This window comes from Nasonia vitripennis, chromosome 5 (assembly GCF_009193385.2).
Source record: "Nasonia vitripennis strain AsymCx chromosome 5, Nvit_psr_1.1, whole genome shotgun sequence".
Classification (NCBI taxonomy): domain Eukaryota; kingdom Metazoa; phylum Arthropoda; class Insecta; order Hymenoptera; family Pteromalidae; genus Nasonia; species Nasonia vitripennis.
Genome location: NC_045761.1, coordinates 22,784,184 through 22,807,402, shown reverse-complemented (window position 1 = coordinate 22,807,402; position 23,219 = coordinate 22,784,184). Strand labels below are relative to the sequence as shown.

General features: G+C 39.2%; 1 protein-coding gene across 31 annotated transcripts in view; it reads left to right on the top strand.

The window, feature by feature from the left end:
- The window catches only part of LOC100123800 (liprin-alpha-1), a 46,198-nt gene extending 23,118 nt beyond the window's left edge, over window positions 1-23,080 (top strand). The window contains exons 3-25 of one of the 31 annotated variants that reach the window (XM_016985977.3): window positions 948-1,049; window positions 1,953-2,117; window positions 2,596-2,670; window positions 3,496-3,609; window positions 5,147-5,317; window positions 6,486-6,773; window positions 7,136-7,279; window positions 9,797-9,956; window positions 10,325-10,677; window positions 10,988-11,035; window positions 11,958-12,200; window positions 13,682-13,864; window positions 14,878-14,970; window positions 15,511-15,671; window positions 16,216-16,263; window positions 17,714-17,740; window positions 19,121-19,301; window positions 19,738-19,880; window positions 19,952-20,164; window positions 20,248-20,511; window positions 20,592-20,748; window positions 20,829-20,945; window positions 21,032-21,599. In XM_016985977.3, the coding sequence (XP_016841466.1) occupies window positions 948-1,049; window positions 1,953-2,117; window positions 2,596-2,670; window positions 3,496-3,609; window positions 5,147-5,317; window positions 6,486-6,773; window positions 7,136-7,279; window positions 9,797-9,956; window positions 10,325-10,677; window positions 10,988-11,035; window positions 11,958-12,200; window positions 13,682-13,864; window positions 14,878-14,970; window positions 15,511-15,671; window positions 16,216-16,263; window positions 17,714-17,740; window positions 19,121-19,301; window positions 19,738-19,880; window positions 19,952-20,164; window positions 20,248-20,511; window positions 20,592-20,748; window positions 20,829-20,945; window positions 21,032-21,121 (3,540 nt within the window). In that variant the 3' untranslated portion in view covers window positions 21,122-21,599. Of the gene's footprint in view, window positions 1-947; window positions 1,050-1,952; window positions 2,118-2,595; window positions 2,671-3,495; window positions 3,610-5,146; window positions 5,318-6,485; window positions 6,774-7,135; window positions 7,280-9,796; window positions 9,957-10,324; window positions 10,678-10,987; window positions 11,036-11,957; window positions 12,201-13,681; window positions 13,865-14,877; window positions 14,971-15,510; window positions 15,672-16,215; window positions 16,264-17,713; window positions 17,741-19,051; window positions 19,302-19,737; window positions 19,881-19,951; window positions 20,165-20,247; window positions 20,512-20,591; window positions 20,749-20,828; window positions 20,946-21,031 lie in introns of all 31 variants that reach the window. The other 30 variants (XM_016985975.3, XM_008209106.4, XM_031931452.2 and 27 more) reach the window with 30 other exon arrangements.
- Window positions 23,081-23,219: the final 139 nt, after the last annotated feature.

Below are 23,219 nucleotides of genomic sequence, written 5' to 3'. Positions count from 1 at the left end.
TTTTTCGATTGCGCGTATAGCTGTATGTGTGTATACGTTTGGAGAGATCGACCTACGCATCACCTGACGATGATGATTAACTATGCGCTTAAGAATTTCCACGCCTCTGCAGACTGATGCTGTTCGTCTTGAATATTTTTTTTAAATATAAATATAAAACCGAATGGATCCGACGTTATCAAGCCCTTTACTAGAAAATTATTGTAGCTTTGCGCATCAGGTATATTTTTACTCTGACAGTAGATAAAATAAGCTTCCTTTGAAACACACACACACACACACACGTGCTAAAAAAAAGAGGAACGTCAAGATCACAGCGCCGCAAAACCTCAAGCAGCATCATCATAATTACCGTCATCTCCAAGCAGCCCCATAACCCCAGCCATCATCGCCCTCTCTAACAATCGCACACGAGGAAGAAGAAAGCTCCCCCGGAAAAGCTCGCCAGCGTCGTCGTCGTACGAACGTCTTTGCGCTCTCGAAAGGAGGTCAGCGTTTAGCTGGAACGACGCCGTATAAAGGCCATGATCCGACTCATTTCTCCGGCTCTCCTTCTCTCTCTTGCATTCCTGAAAATCCCCGACCGTATATAGGTGTGAAGCTTCTTCGGACACGCGTGCAGACACACGCACAGAGGGAAAACACAACCCGAGCATTGTGTGCTCTACTGTGGTCGCTGCAGACGATCATCGTCGTGGATAATGACTCTTTGTTCGCGGTGCGCTGTGTGTGTGTGTGTGTGTGTGTGCGCTGAACTTCTTTTCGAGGTGTCTCGACGTTTTTCTCGCTCGGGCACGAGAAACGCTCGCGTTATGTGAGGACTATTGCAGTGTGGGGGGAGCTGCTGGGCGATTATTGCTGCAGTGAGAATTGCTGATTTTTTGGGAGGGGGGGATTTCAAGGCCCTTATAAAAATGTCTAATCGATGTGACCATCCTCTGTTACAGGAATTCTCTCAGCTGACGAAAGAACTGACGACAGCCCGAGAAAGCATCCTCGAGAAGGAGGAGGAGATCTCGGAGCTCAAGGCTGAGCGCAACAACACGAGGGTAAGCTTCCATGTACCACTGTGGCAACGGCGCAATAATCGCTTTGTCGCTAATTGCTCGCTTCTTCCGGTCTCTCTCCTGCCCTGATTTATCGTCCGCCAGTGATTTACGTATATGCCTTGAAATTTGGCGCCGCGAGCAACAAGTCTCTTCGTTTACGATGAAACTTCGCGGTTGAATTGAATCGTGACGCGAGGAATTCGTCGTTGTTGTTGTTGTTGTTGTTGTTGCGAACTCGGCTTGATGGATTATGAAAAGAGCTTGCGTAATTATATGCGACGGTTTAATGACCTCTTGTGTGTGTGTATAGTCGTTGAGAGAGCAAATTAATTAAGAGCCGTAATTTGCTTATCCGTTTTAAAAGCGTGCGACCTTTTTGTAAATGAAAAATTTTGCTGTGACGAATCGACGTGCGGCAAAATAACGATCGTCGATAAACTCTCATCGGTCGGGAGAGTGACTCTCGCTGACGCTTCGTTGTACATCGGACCGAGATAATTTCGCGCTGCGGCTCAAAACTAGTTCATTGATAAAAGATGCATAGAAAAGTATCGGAACTGCGCCGTGATGCTGAATAGCGCTCGGCGATGCGCATCTCGGGGATTCTCGAAGATAGCGCGAACTGGGTTGCGTCGCTGTTATTCTTATGAAAAGCGCATCTGAAACTTTGATATATAATTACAGCACTTCCGCAACGTCAATCTTTGTACACGATAAAAGTAGAAACTCGCTGCAGCCTTTCGTCAAATCCACTTGGTTACATCTCGAGAATAATATATAGAGAACGGAAGCTCTTCCGTAAAATTCGATTTAGATAAAATCTCTTCGCGTTAACCTTCGCGAGCCAGTAGTCGACAACATGTTCAGAAAAATCTGTAACGCAGACCCAATTTATTTTCGCAGCTCCTGCTGGAACACCTGGAATGCCTGGTATCGAGGCACGAGAGATCGCTGAGGATGACCGTGGTGAAACGTCAGGCAGCCGCGCAATCGGGAGTCTCCTCCGAAGTCGAAGTGCTCAAAGCCCTCAAGAGCCTCTTTGAGCATCACAAAGCTTTGGACGAGAAGGTAACTAGCCGCCGTGTGCAGGTACACGTGTGCCGTCTTCTCCGAGAGCAACAAGCGACTGACCACATGCATTCCCGCAAAGGGATATGCATATGGTAGTAGTCGTCGATGGGATGTCTTCCTTTTTCGACGTTATAATGCAATTTTTGAGCGCAGTGAGGAAGAAGAATGTTTTTTAGCTTTATTGGAAAGCCGAAGGGTTGAAAGCTCGCGAAGTATTTAGTGCTGGGAAGGGAATGCTTCTCCCTCTTTTTCTCGCGGGAACGCGAATTCTGGGTCGTCTATTTTCACGAGAATCTGGAATGATGTTTATTTCTAGAATTCGGTTACTATACATTTCTCTCTCTCGCTCGCTGCACGTGATCTCAAAGTGTACTTGGGTTTCGTTACGTGTACATACTTGATAAACCCTCAATGGACGCGCTGATTGAGGACAAATTAACCGGTGCAATATTGTAATTTGAACTTTGTATTTCAGGTGCGCGAAAGATTGCGCGTCGCTCTCGAGAGGAACACGAGTCTGGAGGAGGAACTCGCCCATACCAAAGAAGAGGTGAGGAATGACTGTATATACTGCCCGTATATACGGGTCAAGAGGTCGTCGTCGTCGTCGCTTCGTTATAACCGAGACTCGCACTCGTGGAGACGAGAATCGCGTCTGGCCCTTAATGAATCGGACAAAGCACTGGATAAAGGCGTGAAAACAAGCGCGTGGTTTTTTTCTTATTCGAAAGCTACTGTACAGTATTGTAGAACGTATAATGCTTGGCAAAAAGAGTGATGCAAGAGTTGACGATCTTCGCGCGAGGATGAATTTGCGCAAGCCACAGGCTATCCTGTGCGGAGAGTTGGTTTTTACGACGGGAGCTAATTGCCCGGAAAAAATGTATACAACGGCCTTGAGGTGATTCACGCCGTGAATGATGAATTTTGATTTTGAAGAATGCGACCCGTGTCGTTTGCGCCGCCTCGATGAGATTGATTATACACGCGTTGAGTATTTTATGGCTGAAGTTCGTGTTGTATCGAGCGATCGAATCTTCGCTGAGAAACAATTTATAAGTAACGTCGTTATCCAGCGCTTGTTTCGTTGATTACGCCTCCACTTTCTTTCTCTTCTTCTCCTCTCGGGGCGAATATAAATTTTACGAGGGCTATTAACGCTGATTCAATTTATACATTCCGCTGTCGATGGAGTAGGAAAAAAGCGTTTTTCATTACTTTCACCAAACTATATACCAAAGCCGTATAACTTTATGTTCAAAAGCTACGATTCGCGTTTCACGAAGTCGAGCTAAAAAAAATAAGCTCAATCCGATATATAATAAGAACGCATCGAGCGACTCTGACACAAGGGACTCTATTTTCGTTCCGGTAGCTTCAGCAGTACAAGGTGAGCGGCCATGCGCCGAAATCCCTGGACGATCGACCTAAGGAAAACGGCCAGGCGGAAGACAGCAACCAACAGCAGCAGCAACAGCAGCAGAATAAGGTAAATCCTACGAGCTACATATATACACGTGAACCGTCGAGATGCGAAATACACGTTATGTATAAGAGAAAGAGAAGTATGCGTGTGTGTGTGAATGACAGAGATGGCAGCGTCGCGGTCTTGACGACCCCGCATCGATCACACCAACACGTGCCGTATATATATGCCGTATATACAACTATGTACCTGTCTGTAGTGCTGTTTTTTTTTTAGTATAAGTCCGTTATAATTATACTTATGTATACACTTGGTTACAATACATATGTATGAGATGCATCCTATATATCATGGTTCTATCGTATACTGACGCATGGCCATGTTTTTTAGCGGTGCGTTGATTAATTTTTTATCGAGCTTTAACGTTAACGAAGAAAAACTTTGCAAGAAGCACCGCTAGAAATTATGGTAATATATATCGTATGGATTTTACGTCCGGTGCATGAATCTATCTGGCCACACCATATGTATACTCTACATACCGTTTGCTCTCTCTCTCTCTCTCTCTCTCTCTCTCTCTCTCTCTCTCTTTCTCTCTCTCTCTCTCCCGCCTTCGAGCGAATTCCGATTTCCTCTCATTAATATTTATGGGAATGCATATAAACATATATAGTGTGAGTCGTTGCTAGCCGAGGATAATCGTCCGCGATTATTTTTATTGAATCTGTATAAGCGTTTCGCATTTTACTGTGTGACACGATCTATTGTGTTGTATATTGTATTGTGAACCACACACACACACACAATCACCAACACGACAATTGTTTTATACCTTTCTCTCTCTCTCTCTCTCTCTCTCTCTCTCTCTCTCTCTCTCTCTCTCTCTCTCTGTCTCTTTCTCTTCAAAACTAACTCTTCTAGCTCTTATGTCACTCGTAATGATACCAACACAAAAGGACAATTACAAATGGACGTCGGCGTCGGGCGGTGGCTATACACATTCAAATGTAAAGCAAACAGGGAAGTGCGGAATAACCATCGTACATCACTTCATTGACTGAAGCGCTTGAAAGCGAATAAGCTTCCTTTTGGTTTTGTGAAAAATAAAAAGCGCGCGAGGGCAACGTACTGGGATCGCGTTTGAGTCGCGCATAGCTATACTCGTGATACGGCCTTAACATTGAAACGCTTCTTAAATGCTTCTGCTATATGTACATGTCTTGCGGTATATCGTCGTTCTCTTACTGCTCATTACACGTTTCTCTCCCGAAGCATCAATTCACTCGTCATCGTTCTTGTTCCATGCATGAATTTGCATTTCGCGGTCACGATATCGAGATACAGTATATCGTACGACCAGTGGTTATCAACCTCAAAGAGATAGCGTCATTTCTTTCTCGAATCATCTAACCACAGATGTAAAATCCCGTCTACCATCACGTAGTCTCATCTCGTGTAATCAGCTATAACAAAGCAACTCCCATGTAGTGTGCCCATGCGAAAAAGCGCGTTAAAAATAAAAAATAAAGGGTCTCTATTACCGCGAGTCTCCGAGACAATCTTTCATATGTCACGTGTTCTGTGCCATGTGGGCTGACAGCCGAGTCCAGCCGAGCATCAGACGACGCCGAGCACGGCTTACCAGCAGCAGAATCAGCATGAGGCACAAAGGGACGCGCCGTCCAGCCGACTGAGCAACGGTGCGCTGGACCCGAGTGACCAGGACTCGGCCGCCAGGGTAATTGAGTTACAGGCCAGCCTCGACAAGCAGGTATGCCCTCGACCACAGTGGACTGGAGGACATTGGGGTTGGGCTGATACATCCGACTCGGGGTTTACGATCGAAGGTTTAAAGTTGAATCGTCGCTAGACTGTAAACGTATGTAGGCTTGCGATATCTTGCTTGAAGGTTCCCATCTCATTTAGTAGACGTTGATGCCAGTCGGCTTGTATAGAGATTATTTAGAATCTGTAATTAGGAGCAAATATTGCGAGCTTATGGTTTTTACACGCAGCGAATTCAACTTTGTTCATTCTCGTCGAGGGAAGTGTCGATGACAAATCTGTTGCCAACGCCGTGTGCGCGTGAAAATCGCGATTTTTCTTGTCTTAACAATACTATATTGTATGCTCTTTCTAACGGCTTGTATACTTCGAAGCCAATTTTCAATACACTAAATTTAACGAATTTCTTATACAATATAACTGTATATATAAACTCTACTAACACGTGTTGCATGACCGTAATTTCTTCTCTATATAGATAGTTCTATAGCACGAGTGCATTATTTATTATTATTTTTCTGTTGAATTAATGTTTGAATATAATACATTATATATGATATACTGAATACGAGCTTTAAACAAAGACACGTTCTATAACTTATACATACACCGTTACTATGTATACTGCGGAGAATCGCAATTTCGCAAACTTTTCAATATCCTACACCAACAAAACTGTGCAATATAAGTGGTGTGCGGCATGTTTGTCATTTACAACACATAACTTTAGAAACAAAGCCGGTGATACTTGTTTGGTGCGAAAATATTTTACGTTGTTTACAAAACTCACTCTGCAGTTGAATAATATTTACTTGTAAATATTCGCGTTTGCATATGAGGTTATAACTCAACTTTTATACTTTAATTTCGTAGCTTGACTGTGACCACGATAAGTATATGTGTATAATGGTTTAATCTCAATATTAAAAGTGCTTATTGAAAATTTAATTAAAAATTTAATTAAAAAAAGTGAAATATACGCGTATAGAGAGTTATATGAATATTAATAGAAACTCGTCTGATTAAAAAATTCTTGTTCTATTTCTGCGCATCGTAAGGAAAACATTTCAATACGGTGTATAACATAAAAATTCATCCGAAAAATAACGTAGCAAACCTCCAAATCAAAAACTAAAAATACAATCGTGTTACAGAGCGTAGAGCTGAGCACATGGCAACGTCGAGTAGCAGAAATGAGCAGCCGAGTGGCCGAGCTCGAGGAGACGCTGTCCAAGACGCAGAAGGACTTCCTCAAGGCACAAGACGCAAATGTCAAGCTGCAACGCGACCTGCGCGAAAATCTCGCCCAAAAAGAGGACCAAGAGCAGAGGATAGCTACCCTCGAGAAGCGCTCTCTCAACGCACAGCGCGAGGCCATCAGTCTCCATGACCTCAAAGAGAAGCTCGAGCAGGAATTACAGCACAAGACGGCTCAGCTCAAGGTCGGTATTAATTTCGTTGATTCATCCTTCCTTTACTGTATCGAGTTGATTCGATGTTATTTTTCTCTGTTAAAAAAGAGTTTTATCGCGACTCGGACGCAAAGCACAATCGATATAGTTTCAATTATTCACATCTCTCAGCGACAATATCGCACGCGCGCAACTCGTCAAAGCCCGAATCACGTCTGAGAGAGCGAATCTCGAGCTATACACGTCACTCGATAAATATCCAATGTCTGCAGAGAGTCGCTTCTTTTTCTCGGCCTCGACGAGAATGTCGCTCACGCGCGTATACGCCTTCGTATGCAGCGTCCCGATGAAAATTAATAATCGCCTTCTTGATTTTTCCGAATCAACTGCAGTTCCAAGAGGAGAAAATAGCAGCTCTTCAGGCGAAACTGGAGCTCACCGAGCAAGAGCTGCAGCAGTTCGCCAAACTGCCCGAGATGGAAGAGCAGCTGAAGCAGAGGATGGAGGCTCTGACGCAGGTGAGGAGGCCCAACCAGGTACGCAGGGGAATCCATATCATCACATCAAGCAACTTTTTCCTATCTATAATCATCGCTCCTCTCTATGATTCTCTCTTTCTCTATTCTATCTCTGTTCGTGTCTCTTTGTTTTTTGGGGTGACTCTCGCGAAATGAATGCCGCGCGAGAATTTCATTTCTTGATAGTTTTTGATGTCGTTGTCACTTGCCCGAGTTACTTAGTCGCGCTCTCAGGGAAACATTTTAAATCAATGAAAGTTTGATGGACTTATGAGCGTTATTAGGAAAGTTTAATAGAATAGCACGGAAAATTTGTTGGAAGTTTGTTGCTAACCGTGTGGATTGAGTTTGCATATTGTGAGATAAGGTATTCGAGTAGTTATCATAAATTATGTATAGTGAAAATTTGAGTTTGCATACTTTATGTTACAAACTGCAGTGTTCATATGTTTCTGTCGTATAAATTAAATATACTCGCAAGAAATGTAAAATAAAGTGAAAATGTTTTGAATTACTTCTTTTTCAATCACACTTTTGTATATTCTGAACGTTCACTTTTTGCACATATGCACACAAAAACATTTTCACTGCGGTCAAGTGACGCAGGTAAGTTTAAGGTGTTCTTGATTTTGTCTACGTATTTGCATAATCTTCAATTTTCTTGATAATTATTCATTAGATTTCTTTAAATTATGAACGTGTTAACAGTCTTTAATAAGAGAGTATAATCATTGTTCGACTGTCTTTATCAATCATCTCTCATAAGCGAAATTAGAAAGTAAAGTTTGGGTAACAAGTCAAAATTATTTGATCACTTTCGCGCAACCAAGAAATGAAATTCAAAAAGATAAAAGTCATCAATCATTTTACAGCATATAAACCAACGGTCAACGCGATTCTCTCTTCCTATAGGCGAGCCGTCATGTTTTGTTCAAATCGATCAACCATAAATCATAAGCCATAAATTCACGACCTTTGTCTCTAAACCATTATCTCTCTCTCTCTCTCTCTCTCTCCCTCTCTCTCTCTCTCTCTTTCTCTTTCATGTCATTCTCTACTATCTGTCTTTGTCCTCGATGGTCTCAATGTTCATAGCGAATTTTCACCGATGTGTGGTGTTTAGAGGGATCGATGACTTTGTTTGTCGCGTATTAACGTCATCGATTCCTACATGTAGATACACAACGGAGACACGCACATCAACATCTCACTGAACATGGTTCCACCATCACAATCCACCAAACAAACATTCATTCATTTATTCATTCATCTCACCAGTTCATCATTGAGAAAAAAAGATAAATTCCCTTGCTGTGCTGTTTTTTATTATTAATATTTACAGGAATGCATTCATGGTATGGACTTTCCTTTTTGCTTCTATACTAATGTTTTGATTTATTCTCTTATAGAAATGTAAAAGTCACTTTCCATGATTAGATTTTAGAGATTTTAATGATAAATCATTCATTTTCCTCGAATAACTTCAACATTCCATCCTACATTCATCCGTTAGTTCTACTTCATATTCTCATCTTTATTTTTTTTTCTGACACTTGTTTCTTTCATCGTAGCTTTTCTGTGTAATGTAAAATATTAGATTTTGTTTTAAATATAAGATGTTACAATATCTGCATATAAATTAATTGAGTTTACATAGCAAGTAGACATTATTATGTTATTCTAGATTGATTTGATTTCCGTTCATTTCATCTGGTTAGAAATATCTTTTTTTTTCCCTATAACCATGAAATTCATTTTAAACTGTGGTTTTATATAAGTAACTAGAAAGCATGGCTCAATGAAAATCAAATCCAATAGCAACCGACTTTTACATTTCTATGAAAACTTAATGAATTAAGTTAAATTCTAGGTGTTGCTAGCAAAAATGATTATTGCACTCTTTTACATTTGACTCTTGTACATAATAACAGAAAAACTTGTCTAGTCTTCATAGTGTAAACACACTTGAATACTGCGGTGAATAGCATGCGATTCAATTTTTAGATTCTCCGTGTAATTTGGTGCGAAATTGATGAGAAAAGACGACAAATGCACATAAGAATATAAGCTGCGTTAAAGAAATCATAAAAAGTGCAAAGACTCAATTTATGAGCAAATTGGCTTACGAAATAATTCAATTTCAGCCAAAGCCGTGTAGCTTGTATACATTTCTCCTCTTTTTTTTTTCTTTCGATCTTTTGATTGATGTATACATACATATACATCACTATTGTTATTACTCCTACTTTCAATCCACCTTAATAATATTTCTACAAATTGGATCAAAATAAATTTCAAAATTAAAAAAAAATGTAATAATGTACAATCAAATTCTATTATCACGCAGTAGATAACAACAAAATTTAGAATAATTAAGCAAGTAGTTTGAATAAAAGAATTGGCTAAATAAACAATAGCGGTACTTATATATTTTCATTTAAGTATCGAGACTATCGCCTCGAACAAGCGCTTGAGCACGCAGAGCAAAGATCTGAGCTTTAATCGTGGCATGTGTTACGTTTTTGTTAAACTAAGCAGGCTCAAGAGAGACACGGAAGTGCGGAGGACCGAATCCAGAGGCTGGAGACGCAGCTGGAGGAGAAGACTGCCGAGGTCATCCGGCTCAATCAGAGACTAAAGATGAACGAGGAACACAACACTAGGCTCAGCTCGACCGTCGATAAACTTCTTTCCGGTGAGCTTTTGCCTTATACCGCTGCCTCTTGTATATACTCGCCCCGACGCTATATATCACTCTAAATGCTTCGAGCTCTATTCGACGCTTGTATGCTTAAGATGTATAAATCACGAGGTTATCATTGCGAGTGGTAAAAAATAGATCTGATCAACGCGTCGAGTATAAGGACTTTATTATGTCTTGAATGAATGCTGATTAATTGGTGTTTTCTTAAATAATTAAAACCATATTATAAAGTAACAATTCACTTTTTTCGTATTCAACGTAATTTATTTATGATTACTCTGCATATTATTTTAACAAGGCGTTTCAATCACAGCTTACAATAGTAACATGTAATTTTAATAATTAAACCTACTTTCTAGAATCCAACGAGAGGTTACAAGTCCATCTGAAGGAGCGCATGCACGCATTGGAGGAGAAGAACGCTCTGACGCAGGAGCTGGAGAAGATGCGCAAGGTCGCGGAGGACCTGCAGAACGAGAAGGCCGAGATAATGAAGGAGTTGGGCAAGGCGCGACTCGAGATCGACAACGTCAAGCGCCAGATGCTCCAACAAGAGATCGCCTTCAACATCCAGCAGACTGACGCATTGACGAGAAGCCTCTCACCCAATGCCGTCGATCCGGGCTCGTTCTCGCGTAGTGCCAGCCACAGCAGCTTCGACACGCACTCGTTGCCTCGACGGGCCGCCAAAAGGATGGAAGAAGAGTCCAAGGTAGGCAGGCTTGGATTTTTTGGGGGTTTAATGAAAAAAGATTATTTTATCAAGGGGATGAACGATACATTAAATATGATTTTTTATAATGATTTTACTTTTTGGTGAATGAGAAAAAATAACGAAAATTTTGATTTTTTTAAAAAGTATAATATTATAGTATAGAACATGTAAGTCTGATATGACCTTGTAATTTGACGAAAATTATAGTTATTAAAAAATAATGTCATATCAGGCTTGATAATTAGCTAGAGCTAAGAAATTCCTGAGAAAAATAATAAGTTTATTTACTTATTCGTTTACATAAAAGCGGTATACCGAAAGCTTTGGAATGTCGCCACCAGATCACATTGCACTGGTGAGAATTGCAAATATATTACAATTTACCGAATAGTTTATCATTTTTTGAACTCGACCGTTTCTAAATCAAATCAGATCATGTGTAAATCAATTTGCAACACAACGTACCAACATGACGGTAGTGGATACATACTTGACATTCAAAGTATACAAAATAATTCGTCATGTATCTAATTAGTCCATTAATCTTATGCTTCACTAGCTTTCACAACAATCAACATTGTACTTTTTTATTTTTTATGTGAGATTTGGAGTAAAATGATGAGGCGAACATGAATCAATTTCTAAAAAAGTGCAATGAGATAAACCAAAGATCCTACAGCTCCATTTGAGAGATTTACATAATGCTTTGACCAATTGAAAATATACACAAAAGTATACTGATTTAATTTATGTAGACCAATATAATTACAATATAACTCTTACTTTCTTGTTATTATACTAAGATTTTTTAATAGTTATGCCATTGTTAAGTACAAGAGTAAGAGTTACTTAAATGTCCTAATATATGTACTTATTGTTTATTGTTATTATTTATTAATCATAAGTAAATTAATGCTCAGAAAAACGAGTAATTTAAAATATTTTATTTTTATCAGTGTTTTCTGAGCATTTATAGTATGTATATGAATTCATATAATGATACTTCTAATTTGATATCAAGTAAATCATCGCATTGTTCGTCAAAATTTCAGTACATTGCGAGTTTCATGTTTGCATCGTTCGCTATGAAAATACATAAAAACTGTAGATAGCAAACTTTTTAATTAATTTTATCTTCTTTAGACGGAGAAGTATTTGATCTTTCTCAAAACTATGACCACCAAAATGATCAAATATTTCTCTTTGCTATTCTGCACGTAAGCAGCGCGTAATCTTCGTGTACAACCTTTATTCATCATAACTTAATGGCCTGACAGGGCTACATCGCGCGGACTCTTGCGGAGCAAGAGTGGGAAAAACTGCAACAGGCTCATGTCCTGGCGAACGTGCAGCAGGCGTTCGACGTGTCGAGCGATGCCGAGGGTGATGGTGACAACGAGAGTCTGCTCAGCTGCGCCGCCGACGTCATGAGCCCAACTGGGCACACGGATGCTCAGGCTCTTGCCCTTATGCTTCAGGAGCAGCTTGACGCCATCAACAATGAGATCAGGCTTATTCAGGTACGAACTTTCGGGACTTGCGTAGCTCGACGTGTCGTCGCTGTATCATAATACTTAGAAATCAATATACGACGCGACATATCTCGCATACATGCACAGAATACTTACACACGGCGAAGAGAGATTCACTTGTGCGATAGCAATTTTGCTACCGCACGATGATACGGGATAGAGAGACGTTCGGCGTCTATTTTTGCGGCTAAAGTGCCCTGGTAGAAAAAATTTTCAGCGGTTTATAAGCTCAAAATGTTGTTTCAACGCGATGAAAACTTGATAGACTGACTTGAAAAATCTTTGACATTTCTGATCTTTGAGGAATGTATTAATCAAGCTAATGGGAGATTCTATAAAATAATTTTTGATTTTAAGACATAAACCGCTGCAAGTTGTACGAGTTAATTAGTAGTAATTTTCTACCAGGGAGCGCATGAAGTTTAATACTGTATGCAAGTTCATAGAGATGAGTTATGAATTATGAGTAGTTTATAAATACCTTTAAAACTGTTGCTACATTGTACTTTCTTTTCTTTAATTTTCATGGCTATTGTTTTTTAGCTTAATCTCATTGTGATTCTTAAATTTTATGTCCTTGACAGTCTACATTTCAAACATTGTCACCGTTCGAGAACATTAGAATAGATTTTTGTAATTTAACGAGCCGATCTCGGTTAGTTTAAATTATTTAAACTCGATGCGATGGTGACCTCGAATGGGAACAACGTTTTTATTGCATAACTGGACATTGATCGAATCACTTGCACTTTGATTTATGAAATGGAATTTTATTGCACGTCAGTTAAATTAGTTACATTATTTGAATTTACACAAAGAAGATGCAATGATGCCATAATCAACATGAACGATCACGTAAAAGTTACAAAGTAATTTCTTATACTAAGTTTTTGATTTATTTTCGATTTATCATTTATTTTCAACTGTAATCTTCTAAGAAATAAATCATAAAATTTTGCTAATTCATCAATACCGTAAGAGTAAAGTTAACTTGATATAATTTGTCACTGTCGAGGTACTTTGAGAAAGTTTATTTGAAATAATCTGCATGAATACCTGAAGTAATTCTACTAAGAAATGTAACTCTAATCTTCCCAGTAAATTTTGCGCTTCTTGTAACAGTAATTAAAATTCGTTGCACATCTTATTTATTAGCTAATTATAATTCAAAATCAATTTTTATGGGCATATAATTCAGAAAAATACGTAAAATTGATAAATGACTTTCATTATACTTTTCATTTGTTCATTTATTTTCACATGGTGGTCACATAATCAAGATAATTTGAAAATTCGCTGATTTACAAAAAATTTGATGAAAAATGTAACTTTTCGATAAAGTCTGCAAGCTTGTGGCCGCCATAACGTTGGTTTGCATTTAATGAAGAAAAAAAATTACAAAATTCTTCTAAGTACGTGAAGCCGAGGAAGGAATTTGATAAAAACGTTTTGTTAATGCATCCTCGTAGGAGGAAAAGCAAAGTACAGAGGCGCGAGCGGAAGAGCTGGAGTCAAGGGTGGGTAGTTTGGAACATATGAATTTATTAGCACGAGGCCGAAGTCTCGAACGTGCTTCTCCTCCACTTAGTGGCAGATCCACCCCAAAATCACATCACAGCCCCAACCGAGACTACTTGCACAAGTACCATACTGTGAGTAATTATCAAACAAAAACAACAACAAACCTCTCCAGGCTAAAATTCTCTTATACTTTATATACTTATACTTACTTACTTTTTGTTATGTTCTACATAGTTCTTAGTTTGCGTGTCCGAGCTTAGATCTCTACTGTCTCTCTATATTATATACATATAAACATTATTGTTACTATCACTCTACAAAACTATACTCATACTTATCGTCCGTGTGTAGGCTTAAAACGCGTATTATATATAATACTCTATATATTCTTCTTGTCTCTGTCTCGTGTCCGTCTATACATCTCTCTTTTCTGCACATCTCTTTACGAGCAAAAAATCACTCTTAGTTCTCGTACACACTCGCACTTGTTGGTGGAAAAATTGTAAACAGTTCTTTTTTTCGACACACATGAAGCTTCTTTTGTAATTCGATGACTATTATTTTATCTCACGGGCAGATTTTCTGTGATTTTAAACTGACTGTTACATGACAACGTTACAATGGTGTCAATGAAAAATCGCAGGAATCGTCTGTGGTAAATTTTGTGTATCGCTTGTATGAAGCTTATTTAAGTAATTCGATGTTACTATTCATTTCTTTATTTATTTCGAAATTCTTATATTTTGGAAACTTATGTTTTATAGAGATGAGTGCCAGCTTATTCGTGAATCTATCTCTGTATTATATACTTTCTGCTTAATTGAAACGTGCAATACTTTTTATGAAAAACATGCAGCGTAAAAAATTTTTCCACCACATGTAATATCATGATTTATTAGCAAAACCATGCATGAATTTGGAAAAGCTTCTTAGTCTGAGCAAAACCTAAATTTTTTACAATTAAATGAGCTGTGTGAAATGACACGAATGCAAATTAAAAAAAAAATATACTGGACCGTCTCCGAGTTTGTGAGACGCCAATTTTGAGAGCTGAAATGAGCATAAGGCACAAAATTGGAATTTTGTCGAGAACTGCTTGGTTGAGCAACGAGTGGTTTGGCGGACGTTGAACTTGGTGTTTCAGGCACCAGCGTCAATGTCCCCAGCACATCTTCATCAATACGCCGCGTCTTTGGCTAGTCCGGGTCAACTCTCCGAGTCACTTCCTGCGAGCCAGGTTCGTTAGTCCTTATAAAGGAGACCGTAGGAGTCTTTGAAACATTTTTCTTTTTCGTTTTCTCACGATTTTTTCATTTTCCCTTGGTTCTCACCTTTTAACGTCGTCTTTTTATTTTCTTATTAACCAACTGTGTATTATGTATTAAGTAGGATTATTGTGGTTTATGACCAATTATTATGGAAAACCTGATCGAGTAAAGTATCTTTACGAAAAATTTTGAGATCAAAATTGTTAAATACCTTGAACTGCTAAAAAAATGTAAAGATACTTTACTCTCTAAACAATGTATTCTCCTTTTTTTAATTTTTTTTTACTACGAATCAGATTTCCATAGTAAGTAGATGTAAAACAGTTTATATGGGTAAACATGAAATACATGTATGTAAGAAAAATCTCTTGCAAGGCCATTTACCCATATAACGAGAATTAATCTACGAGGATGTGCCACAAAAAATTCAACGGTGGCACATCCTCTGAAAATCTCGAGGGTCGACAGGAGTCGGCTAAGTATAGAATAATGCTTTCTGCCTGTGGCAGTTGCAGCTCTCCGGCGAGGAGCTCCACTCGGTCTCGGAGAGGGACAGCACGGGCGGCATGGGCAGCGGTGGAAGCGAGGCGGCCTCGCCCCTCACGGCGAGGTCCCTCAGGCTCGAGCGCGTCGTCCAGCAGCTGACCAACAGTCAGGAAGAGCTCAGAAGGTGCGTATCGCTTTTGCGTATTCGCTTCTATCTATAAAACACAGTTAGATTTCAGTGACGATTAACTTCTTTTTTTTAAAAAAAGTAACGTGTACTTTTGCTAAGACTCAGATTATCATGTGTTCTGCTTAAGTTTGTACAAATTATGCGGTAGGATTTTAGCATACGTTTTTGCAAGCGCAGAGTGTACTGTTTTACTAACTTGAATTTAAAGCCGTCGTTAAAGTTTAAGAACGCGAGTGTAGCGTGCTACTGCAGCTGATAAAAAGGATTAGGTTTTACGTCCTCTTAACATTCACACCGCGAAACTCCGGCTTTTTGCTTGATGAGGTGCACGAGCTTCTATATTCTGCTCTGTGAAATTGCGAAAAGTAAAAATGTTCATGTACACGGAAATTTTTTGTAACATCTAGATAATATGTCACCATGTGTATACACTGTCTTTATCATTTAAGTTCTCCGTAAACTGACGTTTTTGCTTTTTCATATACTCTCCGATCTGCTCATCACCCGTTGATCATCACTATCACGAACATCTTCACAGACGTGCCAACCAAAGCGGATTCCCAAGCGGCGGCTACTCCATGCACAGGTTAATTAATAATTTTGACGCTGCATGCTTCTCTTATGATTCTCCGCTGCTCTATGCAGACGTAAATGGCATTTTCGGTCAGGGAATGGGCAGCCTTGGGCATCTAGATTCCGATGGTAATCCTGAGTGGATTAAATTCCCCTTTTTCTCTCTCTATCTCAAAACCGAACTTTATATTACATGCGCGATACACGAGTCTCGTTCATTTCCGAGTTCAACGCACTGTCCGCTGCAAAGCAGTTTTATTAGTCTGTGGGCTTTCGCAAGGCACGACGCGCTCTCATCGATTTCCAATCTCTAACTTTAGAATCCAATTTTTTCTCATCAGCAAATTAATTTTTTTCCCTCCGTATTTATACGTAAAGCTCAGCGATCAAATAAAATTACGCGTGGAATTCGATGAAGCTCGTATATTGGTGCCGAGGAAACTGCGATGCCGGTCAGTGCGCTTAGTCGTGAAAGAGTATATGAAAATTAAGAGGAGAAAAGAGAGACGAGTATTGTCGTGTCCGCAGTAGTCGGGCCCAACATCTCGGACGATGAGGAGGAAGCTTTGCTGTCGTCCCGTCGGTTTTACGACGACGAGGATTATGTGACTTGCGTCCAAGCCTGCCCAATTGCCCACGACAGGCATCGCTGCCTCAAACAGACGAGGGAACTTACGAATGAGAGAGCCCGCGCCGGCAAGCGCTCAGTTTCTATGCGACCAAGGTTGTTTCTTTTTTTCCTCATTTATTTACTTCTTATCTCCCGTTCGATGCTCGGGTTTTCGTTATTTTTTCACCCCTTCCTTTTGGCTTCTTATTTTGTTCAACGCCGTACAAGAGGGAGAGTCGTTTGTGCGGTATGGAGTTGCGTTTAGAGGTTGTTGAAATGTGGCTTTGTCCTTTTTTTGTATTGAGACGGTAGACGATAATATCCTGAACGTGAAATCTTTTATGGAAGCAATTTTTTATATGTATCGCTAGATGCCAATGTAATTCGCTACACGATATTACTATGATTTACATTTTTAATTTTATGATTTTTTTGTTTGGTTTTTGATTTATGAGTGCGAAATGGAGTTAATACATAAATGAACTTGCAAAATTAGAAATTATTCGGTATTACGGAGGAAACGACGGAACCGGTACTGCAGATGTAAGTATATAACTCAGCGTGTAGAGTTGGATTCATTTCATTTCACGTATTATCAGATTACGTACCGAACGAAACGACGATTTTTTTTTGTTACTTCATTTTTTTACTTTCATACTTTTTATAGAACGAAAAGTTTACACTGCACTCGTTATACTCTCACAATAGAGTCACAAAAAAAGTGATCAACATGAAAAAAGATAAAGAACATTCAACAATCCAAGCAGCTTCACTCCTCATATTACTATCGCTGCATCTTAGTCTTGTTAGTTGATTTTCGCCAAATGGATTTTTCAAACCAATGTATTTGCAGGTTTTTGTGCCTAGACTGCATCTACGAGTAGGTATAATTATGAATTTAATTACGTTCAGTTAAGAGCTGTTTGACTCTTCATGCCAATTTTTATCAATAGTTTCAAAAGTCCTTATAAAAGCTCACTCATTAGCGTGTAATTATTGGTTTGACTTCTCTTGAAGTTTATTATTTATTAACAAAACAAGCAAAAAGCTTCACAAGGACTTTTGTCATCACTTAGAGTCACTCTGATACGATCATTATAGGAAATCTCGACGAAAACATTGTCATTATGCTAAATTAATTACTTTGTTGTAAGAACTTTGGCATACCGCAGCTTAGTTCCAAGACGTTCGCAATATTGGCATATTCACTTGAAACTACGACTCATTTGAACGCTAATTTTAGCATCGCATAGATACTTGCCTCAAACTCTGTAAGTTCCCTTGCAAGTGTCTTGTCATGCCATATATACACAGACACCCACTCACGCATATATACACGCTTATATGCGTACAGCACATCTGCATCCATATAAGCGTCTATATACGTCTATCTATATATCTATTTATATATCACAAGCGTACACGTGCTCACGCGTAATTACGTTAATGTCGCGAGAGACAGAGAGAACGCGGATATATATACCGGCGCATGTGAGCGCGTGTCGCGCTAGAATTAAGCTGCTTTCATGTACAATGCTGCTTTTCGAGTTACTCACTCGCACACATCATGGCAATATAGCGCAGTAAATAATTTGGCTTCGCGCGTGTTTACTGTATATGAATGACATTCTGTTTATCACATATAGTTTTTTTGCTGATCGAATATATACGAGCTTTTATAGAGCGAAGTGTGTTTTGCTATATTATAGACGTACAGCTGGCCATAGACCACTGGATTTGTTGAGCCAATGAACAACGTGTCTGTTTGTTCATCGGCGAAATAGATATCATTAGAACTTAGTTTTTTAGTGCAATAGTTACTCTTTGAAATTTGTTGTATTTTATGTTGCGAATTCATGTCACAGACAATTTTCAGTTCATTACGTTGAATAATTTCTACGATGGAAGAAAAATCGATTATTTTTTTATCGCTTCCACAATGAACCGAGAAAATTATCACTCGAATCGCCTCATGATCGTTAGCTTCACATCTTAGAATCGTACGCTTCGCTATACATAAAGCAAAACCGCAAAAAAGACAACCCCAACAAAACAGTGGGTCACTGTCGTTTGAAAAAAAAAAGAAGGAAAAAGGTAAAGCCGAAAGGCAGCATTGGGCTTTTGGCGTGCGCTCGTGTGTACAGCTAGAAGTAGAAACTAGTGGACTAGATTAGCGTACCATGCAACACAGGCATGGGCAGCCTAACAACGGGGCACTCAATTCTGGGACTCCGTCCCCATTGTCCTCGCGCCACAGCAGCCAGGACAGCCTGCACAAGAACAACCTGGCCTGCGGCCTTCCTCTTGGACAGTTCGCCGGTTCCCATCAGTTCCACATGCAGGCGACCATGAGTCCAGCCACGGCGGCAGCCGTTGCCGCGGCTCAGAAGAAGAAGGGTATCAAGAGCAGCCTCGGCAGGTTCTTCAGCAAGAAGGAGAAGGTGAGCTTTCGAGTGAAGAGGGAGTATTATGCTATTTGAGAATTCATCGTTTAGAGGATGATTTGCAATTGGAAATTGAGTTTACGCGCGGCTGAGTGCACTGATGCGATGATAGGGAAATATTATATATACACGCGAATAATTCTATATGTATATTCAGTAGTAGTAGGCCACTTGAGGCAGCCGTCGAGTTTACAAGCCAGTATCATATCTTCATGCATAATCAGCAGAAACTGCCGGCCTGGACAGTCGCGTCTTATTCTGCTGATATATGTTTGTATAAACATGTAAATGTACTGTTCCATTTGAATTCAGGCATTTATTTCGGATTTTATTTGCAGTCCGAACGAAAGCTTATACTTCGTAGTGTATACTTTAAATATTGTAATAACTAGTTTAGACGAATGTTTGTTAACACTTTTAATTTGTGTCGTAGATCAAGGGCAAGGATATGTCAATGCCTGGTGATATGGGCATGGGAGTCAGTACACCCGACCCCGATTACGGCGAAATCGCAGCAGGTTCAGTAGCTGGAACGCTCTGTAACAAGGGCGATTTCGATCGTAGAAAAAAGAAGAGGTGAGAAACTTGTATTAAAATTTAGCGTCAATTTATACGTGAATTATATAATGAAACCACTTCATTCTCAGTATGCTCGACACGTCGAGGCACGAGCTGCTGACGGAGGCGATGAAAGCCGGAACGCCGTTCGCTCTGTGGAACGGGCCAACGATAGTCGCCTGGTTGGAGCTCTGGGTGGGAATGCCTGCCTGGTACGTTGCCGCCTGTCGGGCCAACGTTAAGAGCGGTGCTATTATGAGTGCGCTCAGTGATACCGAGATCCAACGCGAGATTGGCATTAGGTATGTGCCGGAATTTTCGTATTTTATTCAATGTGAAAGTCAGTCTTTTTTTACGAGGAAGTTTTTTTTTTATTGTTATTCAGCAATCCATTGCATCGACTGAAATTGAGGCTGGCAATCCAGGAGATGGTCTCGCTGACGAGTCCCTCCGCCCCTAAAACGTCTCGGTCGACTCTGGCTTTCGGCGATATGAACCACGAGTGGATAGGCAATGTTTGGCTGCCGAGCCTTGGTTTACCGCAGTACCGGTCTACTTTCATGGAGTGCCTTGTAGACGCCAGAATGTTGGACCATCTCACCAAGAAAGACCTTCGAGGTCAACTTCGAATGGTGGATAATTTTCATAGGTGCGCTATTGCTTTCCATTTTATTAACTCCAGTTTTCTTTTGGGATTGCTATAATCTTAATGATGTGTTTTGTTTACAGAACGAGTTTGCAATACGGTATTTCCTGCCTAAAAAGATTAAATTACGATAGGCAACAATTAGAAGATAGAAGACGAATGGCTGAGGGTGCAAATGTCGATGTACTCGTCTGGAGTAACGACCGATGCATCAGATGGATACAATCAATAGGTTTGAAGGTACGGTATATAATAAACGTTGTATTACGCTAAGTTCGAGTGCCATTGTTCGATGATTCAACGAATTTTCGTTTATTTAGGAATATGCAAATAGCCTTCTTGAATCTGGAGTTCACGGTGCCCTTATCGCTCTAGACGAAAGTTTTGATGCTAACAGTTTTGCATTGCAGCTGCAGATACCAACGCAAAATATACAGGTGATTTGAGAATTTCATGCATATTTAAATGAGATATATTTGTTTTCGGTCAGTAATAAATTCGAAACTATTATTTGTATTTTCAGGCAAGACAAGTTCTGGAGATGGAATTCGCAAATTTATTAACGGTAGGGACCGAAAGGCGACTTGACGAGACTAACAGTATGAAATCTTGATCAAACTCGTCGAGGCTTCAGAACCTCCAACCCCATCACGTCTAGTCCAAAACCCCAGCTATTACTACTATCTGTGCGCAAGTGTATTCCAACAGTTGTATAAGAGCTTTATGTTTCACTTCTAAGGGCATCTTCACAAGACATCGGAATGTGACACGTGGTAATGTAAAAGGAAGAAAAGCAAAAAAAAATCGTATTTATAATGGTTCTAGCAAGTACTAATAAAATTAAAGTCACGCGCGATGACAGGAAGTTGAAAAACTATTTAAAAAATGCTCCTAATCTAAACTATATGGCGAGTTTGTAATGCCGCGTGTCAGATTATCCTCAGTAGAGTGTAGTTAATCATTAAACAAAAAAATGAAATGAAAGAGGGAAAATCATACAAGCTCGTATAGATACCGAAACGTAGTACGCTATCATTAAACGTAATTTTGCGCCGTTGGAAGCGGTAAGCAAAAGTGGAAAAATATTTAAAGAAAAAAGAAAAAAAGAAAAAGTGTACCTCGTTTTGTCAAAAGCCGGTAGTATTTCGTTACGGGCTTTCGTGACAATAAAATTGTCTGGATGGTATATCCACGCGTTTGACAAAAAAAAATAATAATAATAGAGCGTAACATTTTGTACGTGCATTTTGTTACTATAACTTCCCCGCTGCTTAAGATCATCACAATCTTATACGTAAAACAAAGTAATATACCCCCTTCGGCACGAGAGATTCGGTGATTTCGTGCCGCGCACAAAGTCGTACTTCAGATATTAAACAAATATTAGTGTACAAGGGAAAACGGAAGAAGTTAAAACGTTCAGTATTACCTGTTACTGATAAGTGTCGAAATGAATCGCCGTTCTCTCTCACAATGGCCGAAAGACAACAGAAACAGTGTCCTAAATATTAACTTCTGTGCCTCCGCGGTACTGTAACGGAGAAATTCGTTGATATGCAAAATTGTATACACACACATTCACTAAATCTTTTTACGCTATATTCTTATGGTATTAGTAGATAGTTTGTTCAAAATCATTTTCTAATCTTGAACGATTTGATATTTTCAGAATAATCTGTCCTTACAGAATATTGGTATTTTGAAATTTATAAGAAACAACATTTGTGAATCGTTACTTTGATAAAAGCTTACTTGATAATGATTTGTACTCAAACTATTCGCTAATACTATATCATAAAAATGTTTAAGTTCGTAAATTTTACGCAAAAGACTGGTACCTAACAGAAAAATTTTTAGAAAGTCTGTAATTTAAATGTAAATTAAAGAATTTTCCTAAAAAGTTTAATTTTTATATATAAGCACTTTGTTAGGTCTTTTAACAGTAAATTACAGGATGTTGCGTGTGAATTAAATTTTTTCATACTTTGAATGTTACGAAATGTACAAATTTTTCTGTCAAGGTATCGTTACACCTATACAAGTAAACGCAAGCGATATAAACTATGGACTGAGCGATTGAGGTGAAGAGTTAAAATAGGATTTTTCTTCATTATCCTGCGGGAATGAAACTAAACAGTCATTTTATACCAAAATATTCATTGCTGCATAACTAGTTATAAGCATATGAACTTGATATGTATAAACGTAATTGCTGAATAACTAATAATTAACTGATCCTATGCAGCGGCGTGCGGACTCCATTTGATTTTTATTAAAGCGAAAAGACAAGATTGTGCAAATCAATCGATATAACTATTTAGAGTTTCATTGGTTCGATGAGAGAATAACGAAGACACTTAATTTTTGTTGTACGTGTGTCGTATGAACCTTGTCATATAATGAGAATTACAAAATGTGATTTACATAAGTCTTCAGGGCAGAGAGATGCATTGCGTGCAAGATAAACACTGCTTTATCTAAATACGAAAACACAACTTCTTTTAACCATCCTAATCATGTTTTGTAAATTTGTTAGTCGATGAAGATTACAGTATTATAATTATTGAGACGATTTCTTTCTTTTCTTACGTCGCATAAAATTTACGACAAAAAATCACGGAGACTCCCGAGAATCCATTTGAATTTCATAGTTCGTGTATTTGAAGGAACAAGAGGCACATTCGATTTCTGTATAAATGACCTTGGGTATG